Below are 13,277 nucleotides of genomic sequence, written 5' to 3'. Positions count from 1 at the left end.
TTTTTTCTTTTTAATGTTCATTGACTTTTAAGAGAGAGAGAGAGACAGAGAGAGAGAGAGAGAGAGAGAGACAAAGCATGAGCAGGGGAGGGGCAGAGAGAGAGGGAGACACAGACTCCGAAACAGGCTCCAGGCTCCGAGCTGTCGGCACAGAGCCCGACGTGGGGCTTGAACCCACGAACTGTGAGATCATGACCCGAGCTGAACGAAGTCAGGCACTAAACCACCGGAGCCCCCCCCCAGCACCCCTGGTTTTGTGTTTATTCTTAAGTCAAATCTTCAGCTTTGTCTCGAGAGTACTGTTGGGGTAGCAAGGCTTCCCAGGGTGCACATACGTGAGGAGCCTCGTCGCAGAGCTGGCCTGGCCTGGGTGGCGGGAGCTGTGGGCACCACCTCCGGCCGAGCGGGATGGTTTTGTCACCACCTTACCAGATTCCAACGTTTTTTATTTATTTTTGGGACAGAGAGACAGAGCATGAACAGGGGAGGGGCAGAGAGAGAGGGAGACACAGAATCGGAAACAGGCTCCAGGCTCTGAGCCATCAGCCCAGAGCCCGACGCGGGGCTCGAACTCACGGACCGCGAGATCGTGACCTGGCTGAAGTCGGTCGCTTAACCGACTGCGCCACCCAGGCGCCCCAGCCACCTTACCAGATTCCAAGTGCACAACTCTTGAGTCACATTTACTGCCGCCTTCTTCATCCCTGTCCCCTTGGCGCCCACATACATCATGTACCCTCACCCACACACATGCACGCCCTACGCGAGGACTCCTCAGGACGTGAGTTCATCCTCTTCTCCTTAATTTGCCTGTCAAAGACACCACCAGTCTGTAAGTCCTGGATCTGGCTCCAGCCACACGGCCTTAGAGGTGCGGGCGGCTCTGCTGTAGCTGCACCTCTCATCTGCGAGTGGCAGAGGGGAACGCGGCCTTCCCCACCCTCGCCCCGAGGAGCCCCCGGTCCCTCACCCCCTCGGCATGTGGCCTGTTGTGCTGTAATTGTCTGTCCGCATCCCTCCCCTGCTGGTCTCAGGACTCTTCAGGGCCCGGGACCACCCCTGATAGGTTCTGCTGGCTCCCTCAGAGCTCCCAGAAGTGGTGTTTTCCAGAAGGAAAACCAGCATCCCAGTGTACAGGAAGTTCCCCCTCTCCCCACCCCCTGCCGTGACAGGCGGCTGGTGAGGTCGGCCTCTGCGGTGACGCCAGCCCCTCTGGACAGGCCTTGGGTTGAACTGGGCTCCTCCTCCTTCCTGCCACCGGCAGGCCCTGACGCTCGCCGCTTCGTGTCCCGCCAGATCCTGCGGAAGGTACTCCAGGGCTGCCGAGGGAGCATGCTGGGGACCGTGGCCCTGGCTGCCTGCCAGTTCATGGAGGAGCCTGGGATGGAAGTGCAAGTGAGGGAGTCCAAACACCCGTATAACAATAACACCAACTTTGAGGTACGCGCCAAGACGTGTGGCTGGCTCCCCGCTCCCCACCCCTGCCAAGTCCCGGCCAAGAAAGGGCCTCCTTGGTCCCAAAGCCAGGGAGTCTTTACCACCCAGTCTTTTTTCCTGCTGACCTGGTTTTAATGGAAAAAGTGGGCGCGCAGGCCTGGGGTGGGGGGTGGGGGTTCAGTTTCCCTGCAGCTAGCTCCTTGCAGGGAATCCTTGGCATCTTCTGGAAGTGCATCTGAGTGTGGGCCTGGGTTCAGCCCTCGCTGCACCATCTCGATGACGTGGCCACACCTTGGAGACCCCTGTCCTTCGGTTTAATTCACGTGCGCATGTTCCTGTCCCACCAGACCGAGGGCCGGGGAGGGCAGGGCTGACATTTAACCGTCTCACATTTGCAGGATGTGGCATGAGGCAAGCCCTCAGGAGTGACAGAGGTGTCTTTCTGTCCCCTCCCCAGGATAAGGTCCACATCCCTGGTGCAATCTACCTCTCAATCAAATTCGACGCGCAGTGCAGCACAGAGGAGGGCTGTGACGAGCTGGCCATGTCCAGCAGCAGTGACTTCCAGCAGGATCGACACACTTTCAGTGGGTCTCAGCAGAAATGGAAGGATTTTGAGCTTCCAGGTAATAAATACTTGGTCATACGGACTCTTACCATGAAGTATTTAAACTCAATAACGAGGAGCGCCCGGGTGGCTCGGTCGGTCAGATGTCCGACTCCAGTTCGGGTCGTGATCTCACAGTTCATGGACTCAAGCCCCGCGTCGGACTCTGTGCTGACAGCTCGGAGCCTGGAGCCTGCTTCGGATTCCGTGTCTCCCTCTCTCTGTGCCCCTCTCCTGCTCATACTCTGTCTCTCAAGGACAAACAAACAAACAAACAAACTCAATAGCGAGAGAAGGGACGTGGAGGGATGTCACGTGGGGCTTAGTCTGTTGCCATTCTCTGTTGCTGTGGTGTCCTGACCTGTTTCTGGTTCTTGTGTGACCCAGGAGATACTCTGTATTATCGCTTCACCTCTGACATGAGCAACACGGAGTGGGGCTACAAATTCACTGTGACGGCTGGACACCTCGGGCGATTCCAGACAGGTGTGTGCCCCGGTCTTTCTGTGTGTAGGATGTCCCTGCCAGGGACGCTCGGGGGAGGGGTAGGTGCCATTATGTCACGGATCTTTGTTAAAGTCAAAGCAGGTACTTTAATACCAGCACGCGGTCGCCGTGATGTGCTGTGGTGGTTGGCTGTGCTCTTGCATGGACGGGTAGAAGAGGCACCTGTGGCACCTACAAAAGACACGTCTTCTCTTGGAATTTGCAGGGCGGTTTGCGAAAGGGAGGAGCTGGAAATGTTGGTCCTATGTTGCTTTTATAAAAGGCAAAATTTAAATAACTGTAGTTACTTTCTCATATTTGTTAAACATAAGAGTTAATAATACAAGAGTAAATACAAGAGTTAATAACTAAAATATCGGTGTTTTGTGGTTGTGGGCCAGGGTTCGAGATTTTGAAGCAGATGTTGTCAGAAGAAAGAGTTGTGCCACACCTCCCACTGGCCCAGATTTGGGAATGGCTGGTGGGTGTGGCTTGTCGCCAGACTGGCCATCAGCGATTGAAAGCCATTCACCTGCTTCTGAGGATCGTCCGCTGCTGCACCCACAGGTGAGCCGCTCTCCGTATGTGAGTCCTTCGCAGGGAGTTTGTGAACAACTGTGAATATCTCCTCCCATTCTGGCTTGCCGTTCCTCTGTACTGGAGTCTGATGAAAAGAAGCTTCTAATTTTGACATCTTGCCGTTCATCAATCATGTTTTATGGTAGTGCTTTTGTTGTCCTGTTTAGGCGGTTTCCGCCTCACTCCACCTTGGGGTGGTGAAGGTGCTTCCTGTGTTCTAGAAGCTTTTGTTATTTTTTCTTTCACTCCTAGCTGTACGCTCCACACGGAATGACTTCTGCGCAGGACGTGAAGTGCAGGGGGTCAGGGTTAATTATTCGAATGTGAGTCTCCACCTGACCCCAAAGACCACCTTGTCCCTCACCTCACTCCAGCACCCTGTTGGTCACAAAGGAGGTGTCTGTACAGATGCGTCTGTGTCTGGTCTCTGCTGCTCCAACGCTCTTTATGGTTCTCCTGGTGCCACTACCACGCTGTCTTGACTACCGTGGCTTTCTAATGAATTCGCGTGTCTAGTCGTATAAATCCTTTGCTCTTCAGCTTCCAGGCCATCTTGTCTATCTTTGACTCTGCATATCTATATACATCTTAGAATTGGTTTGTTTCTCTTTTTTTCCCAGCTTCGGGGAGGTGTAATTGACAAAGTTGTAACATATTTACAGGCTAGAGGGGATTTCTTGTGTGTCCGCGTTGTACAAGGGCCCCCACCAAGTTCCTTAACACACCCAGCACCTCGTGTTACCTTTGTTGTGCGTGACAGCAGTTACGTGCGCCTCTCTACGATCCAGTATGGTACGCCGTCATCTCCTGTAGTCACCGTGTCATTCATTAGATCCTCAGACCTTGCTTGTCTTACAGCTGAAAGCTTGTCCCTTTGACCAGCCTCTCTGTTTCCCACACCCACGGCCTCCAGCAAGTACCGTTCTCCCCTCTGTGTCTATGAGTTTGACTGTTGCTTTGTGTGGTTTTGGTTTCCACATGCGAGTGAGGTCATCCAGGGTTTGTCTTTCTCTGGCTTATTTCACTCGGCACGATGCCCTCCAGGTCTCCCTTCTTTCTCATGACTTTCCTTCTCGCGCATACTCCGCTGTGCATATATATATGCACCACGTTTGCTTTCTGCACTCCTCCATCGATAGGACACTTAGCTTGTTCCCATGCCTTGACCGTTGTGAATAACGGTGCAATGAACATTCGAGTGCAGGTATTGTTTTGAGATAACAATTGCATTTCCTTTGGATATAAACCGGTAGTAGGATTACTGGATCATGCTGTGGTTCTGTTTTGAATTACTCGAGAAAGCTCCATACTGTGTCCACAGCGGCTGCACCAGTTTGCGTTCCCACCAGCAGTGCACGAGGGCTCCCCTTTCTCCACATCCTCGCTGGCACCTGTTACCTCCCGTCTTTTGGATACCAGCCACCCTAACGCGTGTGAGGTGACAGTGTGGTTTTGACGTGAATTCCCCGACGCTGAGTGATGTTGAGCATCTTTTCTTGTTAGCCATATGGATGTCTTCTTTGGGAAAATATCTGCTCAGGTCCTTTGACCAGTTTTAGTTGGGTTACGTGGGGTTTTCTGAAATGGAGCTGCATGAGTTCATTGTGTATTTTGGGTATTAAGTCCTTACCGGATATGTGATTTACCACTGTTTTCCCCCATTCCGTGGATGCCTTTTCATTTGTTGATGGTCCTCTTTGCTTTTGTTTTGATGTCGTTCCTTCCACTCGTTTATTCTTGCTTTTGGTGTCCACTCCAATGGCAAGGAGTTCACCTGTATGTGTTCTTGTAGGAGTTTTATAGTTGGTGGTCTTACATTCAAGTCTTTAATCTATTTTGAGTTAATTTTTGTGCATAGTGTGACAGAGGGATGCGGTCTCATGCTTTTGCATGCAGCTTGTGTCAGGTTTTCCCGACACATTTGTTGAGGTGACTGACTGTCCTTTCCTCGTTGCATATTCTTGGCGTCTTTGTCAATTAATCGGGTGTCTACGTGTGGGTTTATTTCTCGGCTCTCTGTTCTGTTCATCGATCTTTGTGTCTTCTTTTATTCCAATACCATACTGTGTTGATCGCCGTAGCTCTGTATTGCAGTTTGGAATTGGGATGTGCGAGGCTTCTAGTTTTGTTCTTTCTCGAGATTGACTTGGTTGTTTGGGGTCTTTTGTAGTTCCTTGTGGATTTTAGGATTGTTTTTCCTATTTCTGTGAAAATGCCATTGGGATTTTGATAGGGACTACATGGAATCTGTCTGTATATTGCTTCCGGCCGTATTTTAACAGTATCCTTCTGGTCCTTGAACAAGGAACAGCCTTTCCACTTGGTTGCGTCTTCAGTTTTTTTCATCAGTGTTTTACAGTTTTCAGTGTACAGATTGTTGATCTCCTTTGTGAAAATGTATGTCTGAGTATTTTACTCTATTTTATCCTGTTGTAAATGGGATTACTTGTTTGTTTCTCTTTCTGATAGCTCGTCATTAAGCATATAGAAATGCAGGTGGGGGTTCCTGGGTGGCTCAGTCAGTTGAGTGTCCGACTTTTGATCTGAGCTCCGGTCATGATCTCAGGGTCATGAGTTCAAGCCCCACGCTGGACTCCCCGCTGGGTGTGAAACCTAGTTTTAAAAAAAGAGGAGAGGCAGCTGGTTTTTCTATATTGATTTTGTGCCCTGCGACTTCACTGGATTTATGAGTTCTAACTGTTTTTCTGTGGCGTCTTTGGTGTTTTCTGTAGAGAATGTCATCTGCAAACAGAGACATTGCTGTCTTCTTTTCCAGTGTAGATGCCTTTTATTTCGTCTTCTTGCCTAACTGCTCTGGCTAGAAATTCCAGTACCTTGTCGTGTTCCTTATCCGCTTGTGTATTTTCTGTTCACACACATATGCACATACCCCCTCTCACCTGATGGGGTTTGGGTGGACTTCAGAGCACTGAACCCTCTATGTTGATTCCTCTTCTCTGCGATCCTCCAGTGCTCAGGTCTGAGTGATGTTTCTATGTAGAGGATTTCTATTAAATTAGATTTATCTAACGTTTTTGATGATACTGTAATTGGTGTTGTAGAATTCTTTTTCTTCATTGTTTCTGCTCATATATAATTCACTTTTGTGTATTTTCCTTGCATCCAGTGACAGTGCTCTGTTGCCTAACTTGGAGAGCTCACGTGTCGCTATTCAGAGCACAGTCACGTTATCTACAAAGAACCGGTTTTCGTTCCTCCTCTCGGTCCTTAGAAATTTTTTTTTTCCTTTTTGCACTAGCCGTGACCTCCCCAGAGTACTGAGTAGAAGTGGAGGTTAAAGACCCGCTGTCTTGTTCCTCACCTCAGAGGGCAGGTGTTGGCGACGTGTCCCTCACGCGCACGGTGTCAGTGCGCCTCCCTAGCAGTTTCCAGGCACACAGACACAGGATGCCGCCAGAGTGGAGAGGTGACGTTCGAGATAGCACGCCATCTTCTGGTGTAATATGGAGCTGTTATTTAAAAAACAAAGGGCTCTCCGAGTCCTGGAGAGAAAAGGATGTCAGGTTGAGTCCGTCTGCGCGCAGGCAGGCAGAGAGAAAGCCAGCCATGGTTGCCGTTAGCGCCGTGTCCTCGTGTGCGACGAAGGCCCCTCAGCCCACAGGGGCTCCATTCTGTCCTGTTGAGAGCAGCCTGCAGTGAGAACCACGTGGTGGTTGAGGGATGGGCATGAAACAGTCTTCAGACGGGCGGGTCCTTCCCTGCTGCACGTGATGCACCTCTGCGGTTTGCCGACCTTCCTCAGTCCAGACAGGCCGGGCAGAGGCGAAAGGCGGCCCCAGGGGAGGGGTGGCTGCCAGTGGCCGGATGAGCCACGGATGAGCCACGTAGGAGCGCTTTCCTGAAAGCTCAGCTGTAGAGCTGTCTCTTTAGATCGAGCCAAGTTTTCCTGGTGCTCTAGGAAGACTCGCTCTTCTGGGAGAAAATGATGGGCTCCAAGAGTAAATGCGCAGAATACTTCGTACAGTCATACGTGAAAGAGAAAAAGCAAAATTTAGGATTATAAATATATAAAGTCATGTCGTAAGGCTCAGAATATCATTTCCTGACTTTTCTTCTCGTAAGGACGTTGAACTGGAAACACAACACGTCCTCCCTCAGAGTGAAACACGCAGTGAGTCTCCACGGAGGCCGATCCAGTGGAAAAGGATTCTGCTCTACTGGGAAAGGGTTCTGGCCCGAGCGACCTCACAACCATATTTCTTGTGTTTCGTGAGCCTAAGATTATTATAGTGGCTTTCATTGCCTTTTAACTGCCTCTTTTTTTCTGATTGTTAAAGCAACAAGTGTTGCAGAAAATCTAGAAAACGGACAGAGACAACAACTGATAACATTTTTGATATATTTGTTCACTGTTGTGTTTAATACAGTTACACGATACCATATCTGCAGTTTTATGCCTCCTTTTTTCCACGTAACATTTATCTCGAGATTTTTCCACGAGGTTCTTCGTAACAACCGTTTAGAGGCATGCCGCTGATTTACAGGCCTGGGCTTCGGGGTCTCCTGCATCCTTGGAGTCCTGTTCTGAAGTTTAGGTTCTGCCCCTTTCCCTGGTTGCCACTGGTGGATATTTTTGGCCATTTGGGGGGACAGTGACGACTTTACTGGGTGTGGGGGGAGTCAGCTGGCCTCTGTCTCACGTCTCACCCCCTCCCGCAGCGACCTCTGTGACCTGACGCTGCTAAAGCCCCTGTGGCAGCTCTTCACGCACATGGAGTACAGCCTGTTCGAGGACGTGACACAGCCTGGCATCCTCCTCCCCCTGCACCGCGCCCTCACGGAGCTCTTCCTCGTCACCGAGAACCGCGCCCAGGTGAGCGGTGAGGGCCCTGCTGGAGCTCCCCCGCTGCCCGGGCTGAGGGCCGAGCCGTGGGGCGTCGTCTGGGTCGGGGCAGACCTGCGCAGGGGGCAGGCGTGGCCTGAAGTACGCATCCTCACCTCCGCCCGGCCCCCCCGGAATGCTGTTTTGTCGGGCCTAAAGCCACAGGGGAAAAACTGCCCCGGGTCAGTGCTTGACAGTAGTGAGTTCTGGAAAATAAAATGGACGGGTTCTTCCTTCTTCCTCCTCCTTCTTCCCACGAGCGTAGTAGGCTCATTGAACATGTGAGATGAGAAGGTCTTTCCCAGTTCTTTAGCTTACCCCTCATTTTCTACATGAGGAAACCGACCGGAGCACCCTGTGGATGAGTCGGGGCAGAGGGCCCCCCACTCCCGCTCCCCCCCGCCCCTTCCAGAACTGGGCACCTGGCTGCTCCCGGTCCAGCTCCTCCCATGGCTCTCGAGTGAGGTAGTGCCGTGAGGTGCCCGCGGAACCAGGAGCGATCACCCATGCGGGACTCCGTGGTGGTGGGAGGGTGTCCCCTGGGCGGCGGTCCCCTCCAGCCACAGCCATGCTCTCTCTGCAGGAGCTGGGGTTGCTGCAGGAGTACCTGCTGGCCTTAACCACCGACGACCACCTTCTCCGCTGCGCGGCACAGGTATGCCTCCCCTCCCCCCCGCCCCGCCCCAAGCTGGCCGCTGCTGCCTCCCTGTGGCCAGATGGCCCCATTGCCATGGACGGAACCCCCCTGGGGTTCACCCGGGGCTCTTTCCCAACCCCATCGCATCCTTCCAGTGTCTGAGGAGGGAGTTGAGCCCCTTACTCGGTGTCATTCATATCCAACCGTGGGCTTGGAACACGATAGCGAGAATTTGTGTCTTTGAAACCAAAACAACCAATGCCTTAAATTGACAGTTTGCCTGAAGTTTCCCTAGAGTTAGATTTCAGTTTTTTCCCTGGTAGGAGAACCCCTGACAGTTTGGTCCCAGGATGCCTTTCCACTTTTCAGTTATTGAGGGTCCCAAAGAGCTTTCATTTGTGTGTTGCACATATCGATAGATACCATTAGAGATTAGGTTTTGAACTTAGAAATTAAAACACTTAAGCACTTAATTATCACTTTAAGAAATAGTACACTTACTCCGTGTTAACATGAGTAACACATTCTCTGCAAAACAGCTGTATGTTCCCAAACAAAACCATCCTTGAGGAGGCGGCTGTCGTCCACGCCCGCCAGACCTGCGTCCTGCTGCTGCAGCTGTGCTGTCCTGCACCGGCCTCTGGGAAACTCCCCACATGCTCCAGAGCGTGAGGGTGGCAAGGCACATAATGTCTTAGCATCACCACGCGGAGCCCGGAAAGGGTCTTGGGAACCCCCAGGCACAGGCGCATGTTGAGAACCTTAGACCCGCAGACCCCTTGAATATCACAGAGCATGTGGTCCAACCCTACAGTGGACACAGGGGGACACTAAGGCTGAGAAGGGGGAGGTTTGCCCAGGGTCACGCTTGAGTGGCTGTCCAGCCCGAGCCCTGCACTCTGTTCCTGCAAGTCTGCTCGGTGAGCACACGGTCCTCTCACAGGAAAGGGTCCTGCCTGCGGAGAAGCAGGAATCCCCCATCCACTTGGGGCATCTGTACAAATTCTCCTGAGACCCGTAGGCACAGTAGAACCTCCCTCCCCTCCTAACAGGTGCCTGCCCCCACCGCCCCGAGTACCCCTGCTTCTGTGACACGCAGCGAAAATTTGAGATTTGACCATATGGCACCGAGCGCTCCATATATTTCCTGTGGGCTCTTCCCTCTCACCTGCCCCTGTGCCCAGTGTCACCCTCGTCCTGACCCTCCCCACAGCGCATCACCGTGCCGGACCAGGGCTCTGCCTCGTCCTCCCCCAGCCGCCTTCTGCTCCTGCTGCATGGAGCCCGCACCACGGCCTCGGCCTGGCTCTAGGGCGTCCTCCTTCCCAGCAAGGACCCTTCCTACACTGTGGCCCAGCCCTGGCTGTCTGTTTCTTCCCTTCCGCACCTTTGTGCTCCTCCCTTTCCCTAAAGAGCTTGCCCACACACCCCGTGGGCAGCATCCTCCGGGTCGACTGAGCCCACCAAGCTTTGCACCCGCCCCTCTTACAGGGCAGTGATGCTCTTTCTACCCTATGTTTGGAGCTTCCGTGTGGTTGAGAGAATTTTTCTCTCTCTCCTCTAGACTGGTGCTCTGGGTGAGGGGAACCACGTTTGCTTGTGTCTCCCTTGCCCCAGCCCCACCCCCAGTGCTCAGCTGAGGCTCTTGTTCAGTCCACACAAAACGAGTGAGCAGTTGAATGGTTCTCGACATTGGCAGTGACCCTTTCTCCCTCCACAGGCTCTACAGAACATCGCTGCTATCAGCCTGGCCATCAACTACCCAAACAAGGCAACTCGCCTCTGGAATGTCAAGTGTTAGCCCTTGGTTTGGTGTGCATGGACCTAGCTGATGTGTCCACACGGGTTTTAGAGCAGACGTCTAAACTCATTCAGGGAAATGCCCATGCTGTAGCGTCCGGCCCCCCTTGAGCTCCCCCTTTGCTCCGAGTAAGTACAATGCCAAGTAGTCACGCCTCCAAGAACTTGCCACGTCACAAGCTAGACACCTACACACACCATAGCATATGAGAATGAGTATGAATAACTCAGAATTATTCGGGAGGGCAGGCAGGGGCCCTTGAGAAGGTTGTTCAGAGACCAGCTTGGAAAGGGTTCTGTCTCCGTCGAGCCGGAGCCGGCGGCTGAATGCGGCGTCTGCCCGGAGCTGCGTCCCTCAGCAAGACCTCCGGCAGCGGTGGCCTGGCCTGGGAGCTCTCCCTTTGCTCTTGCTTCTTGAGACTGGATGGTCCAAACCAAAGCTGATGAGAGCTCGTCCTGGCTGCCACCTGGCCCCCGAGCACCCACGCAGCTGCCCCGCAGAAGTCATCGGTGACAACAAGTGCCCTTGGAAACGGCCAGCGGGCCTCCCACGTGCATCGCTCGTGCACCGGTCCCAGCACATCTGCGTTGAGTTGTTTCAACTTATTCCAGTTTCCACCTCACATTTTTAGAGCAGAACAACATGACTCCCTTGAAAGTCCCCACGGGAGGCCCGGCAGAACGGTCACGCAGGGGGACACGCTGTTTGTGGAAGCAACAAGTTGAGGAATTCTCTTTAGCTTCTGTACTTAAATACTTGAAGTGTTATCAGATGAGATCTTATTTTAGAAGTAAAAACAAAACAAAACAAAAAAAGACAAAAAACCAAATAAACAAAAGACACATGATTTTATTTCTTCTCCATGGTCACGGGCAGCCCAACATGTCCGCCCCAGGGCCCCACCTGCTTCTTCGGCCGTCATTTGTCTGGCTGTGAGTGTGCCAGGTCTCGCGAATGCTGTTTTCCATTTTTCTTTTTATGATTGCGGTCTTGCCCTGAAGTGCCGACGATTCTCTTTCCAAAGCCATGCTTTGGAGCGTGAGGGCGGGGTGGGTACCTGGGCTGCGCGCAAGGCTCGGTGAAGAGCGCTTGGGGCCGCTCTCGTTTCAGGGCGGGCGTCCCGGCCTGAGCACAGCCTGCTGCACGGGGCCCGGGGAAGGCCGAGGGGAGCAGGTCAGTGCTCCCGTGGCCTCTGAAGCCCCCTTCGCAGGGTCTGCGGGGTCTGGGGTGGAGGGGCCCGAGAGTGCAGGTCCCACGAGTGTCTTCCTGCAGAAGCACTTTTGCCTTCTTGGTCAGGAGGCCGAGGGGCAGCAACCTCATGCAGCCTCAGAGTTGGATTCTCACTCAAGCCCCAAGCTACACGTTGAGCCAGCGTGTGGGGGACAGTTCAAAGGAGATGCAAACCGAGGGGCCCGTCCTGAAACTTGGTGACGTCAGGCCTGGGGCCCCGGGCTCCGTCTGGTCCCCCATAGTGTCGGGATGCAAGCTCCGGGCACTGCGGCTTGGAGGAAACCGTCCTCAGCTTTCAGAGAAGGCCCCACGCTCCCTACCACCCAGGCCCAGGCCGGTCTCAGTGCAGAGGGGGGCCTGGAAGATGGACGAGATGGTGTGCTCACCGCTTTGCCTCGCTGCCACCCACAGCCCTCGTGCCCCAGACCGACTGACCAAAGCAGGACAGATGGCGGGGCGGGTTCACACCTCCTGGTGTGGTCACTGCCAGCCGTGTTCCCCATCCTGCTGGGAGGCCCAACTGTGAGTAAATGTCAGCCCCCGCACCGCCGCTGTCTCACGCCGCCCTTGCCGTTCTGGCCTCTCTGACTTTGCACGGAGTGAACCCGGGGTCTGCTTCGCACACAGCCGCTGCTCTCCCCTGCTCAGCCCGCCCCACCCACCTGGGCCCCTGGGCCCCACCGGCCCGCAGTGTCTGGAAGAACGGACACCACCGAGACCAGCCTGCCTTGATCCTTCTTGGAGGCAGAACTTCCAGGCAGGAGATAAAACTGGCAGGAATAAAGGTGTTGTGGAAACATGTGCCTGATTTATAAAGAGATTCTGACCCAAATCCTATATATTGTACAGACACTGTTCCTAAGGGGAGGAGTGACTTATTTTCATCATTGTTTTTAATTTGTTTTCTTACGGGTTTACGATTTTGAATTTTTCTTATTTGTTTGAAAGAAAGAATTTTGATTATATCAAGCTGAGTGATTTCAGCCTGTAAAAAGGATGTTGAGTTGTGGGTAAAATATGCAAATGAAGAGAAATATATTGTACAAATTCTATATAAAAAAGTGCAACTGTGTGTGGGGTTTTTCTTCCTTCTGTCTTTCTTGTGAGGATCATACTTGCAGCTTCTGCCCAGCCCAAAGGGATGGAATTGCTGGAATCTCAAGGACTTGTGGTTGACAGGAACCAAAGGTGTGAGACACAAGCCCGCTGCCCCAAGCTAAGCGGGGACGCGGAGACTCCGAGCGCAGTGAAGCGAGGCTCTGATCAACGTTCTTACAAGAGCGGGCGTCTGACGGCGCACTCCGAGCGGTTACAGCAGACCATTTATCTCCTAGCTGAAGTCCCTCCCCTGCTTCCTCATTGGCTTCGTGCTACAGAGGGTACAGCCTTACGCCGACGTGGCCTGGGCCCGCCCACGGGAGGCACAACGTAGTCTGATTAGAACGAGTGGACGTTCCCTGGGGCGACGCAGAGACGTCAGTTCGGTGGCGCGTGCTCATTGCAAAGCCTTTGAAAAAGAATCCCGCCAAACGGAGGCTGGTGGGAGAACTAGGAAGTGAGGTGTCTAAGGGTTTGGGACCCCACTGTGGGGGTGGGGAGGTCCGTGCAGATTTCCAATAGGCCGGAAACTCCTGTTAACCAGATAGCCCAGCTTTTA

At 53.1% G+C, this 13,277-nt stretch overlaps 1 protein-coding gene across 4 annotated transcripts in view; it reads left to right on the top strand.

The window, feature by feature from the left end:
- ZZEF1 (zinc finger ZZ-type and EF-hand domain containing 1) overlaps positions 1-12,692 on the top strand; it is a 110,340-nt gene extending 97,648 nt beyond the window's left edge. For all 4 annotated transcript variants that reach the window (XM_043582702.1, XM_043582701.1, XM_043582704.1 and 1 more), the window contains exons 49-55: positions 1,297-1,440; positions 1,895-2,063; positions 2,432-2,530; positions 2,932-3,097; positions 7,790-7,943; positions 8,536-8,607; positions 10,310-12,692. In XM_043582702.1, the coding sequence (XP_043438637.1) occupies positions 1,297-1,440; positions 1,895-2,063; positions 2,432-2,530; positions 2,932-3,097; positions 7,790-7,943; positions 8,536-8,607; positions 10,310-10,390 (885 nt within the window). In that variant the 3' untranslated portion in view covers positions 10,391-12,692. The remainder of the gene's footprint in view (positions 1-1,296; positions 1,441-1,894; positions 2,064-2,431; positions 2,531-2,931; positions 3,098-7,789; positions 7,944-8,535; positions 8,608-10,309) is intronic.
- Positions 12,693-13,277: the final 585 nt, after the last annotated feature.

This window comes from Prionailurus bengalensis, chromosome E1, assembly GCF_016509475.1.
Source record: "Prionailurus bengalensis isolate Pbe53 chromosome E1, Fcat_Pben_1.1_paternal_pri, whole genome shotgun sequence".
NCBI lineage: Eukaryota > Metazoa > Chordata > Mammalia > Carnivora > Felidae > Prionailurus > Prionailurus bengalensis.
Note: the sequence above shows the minus strand (reverse complement) of the source record. Positions and strands in the feature narration are given on the sequence as shown.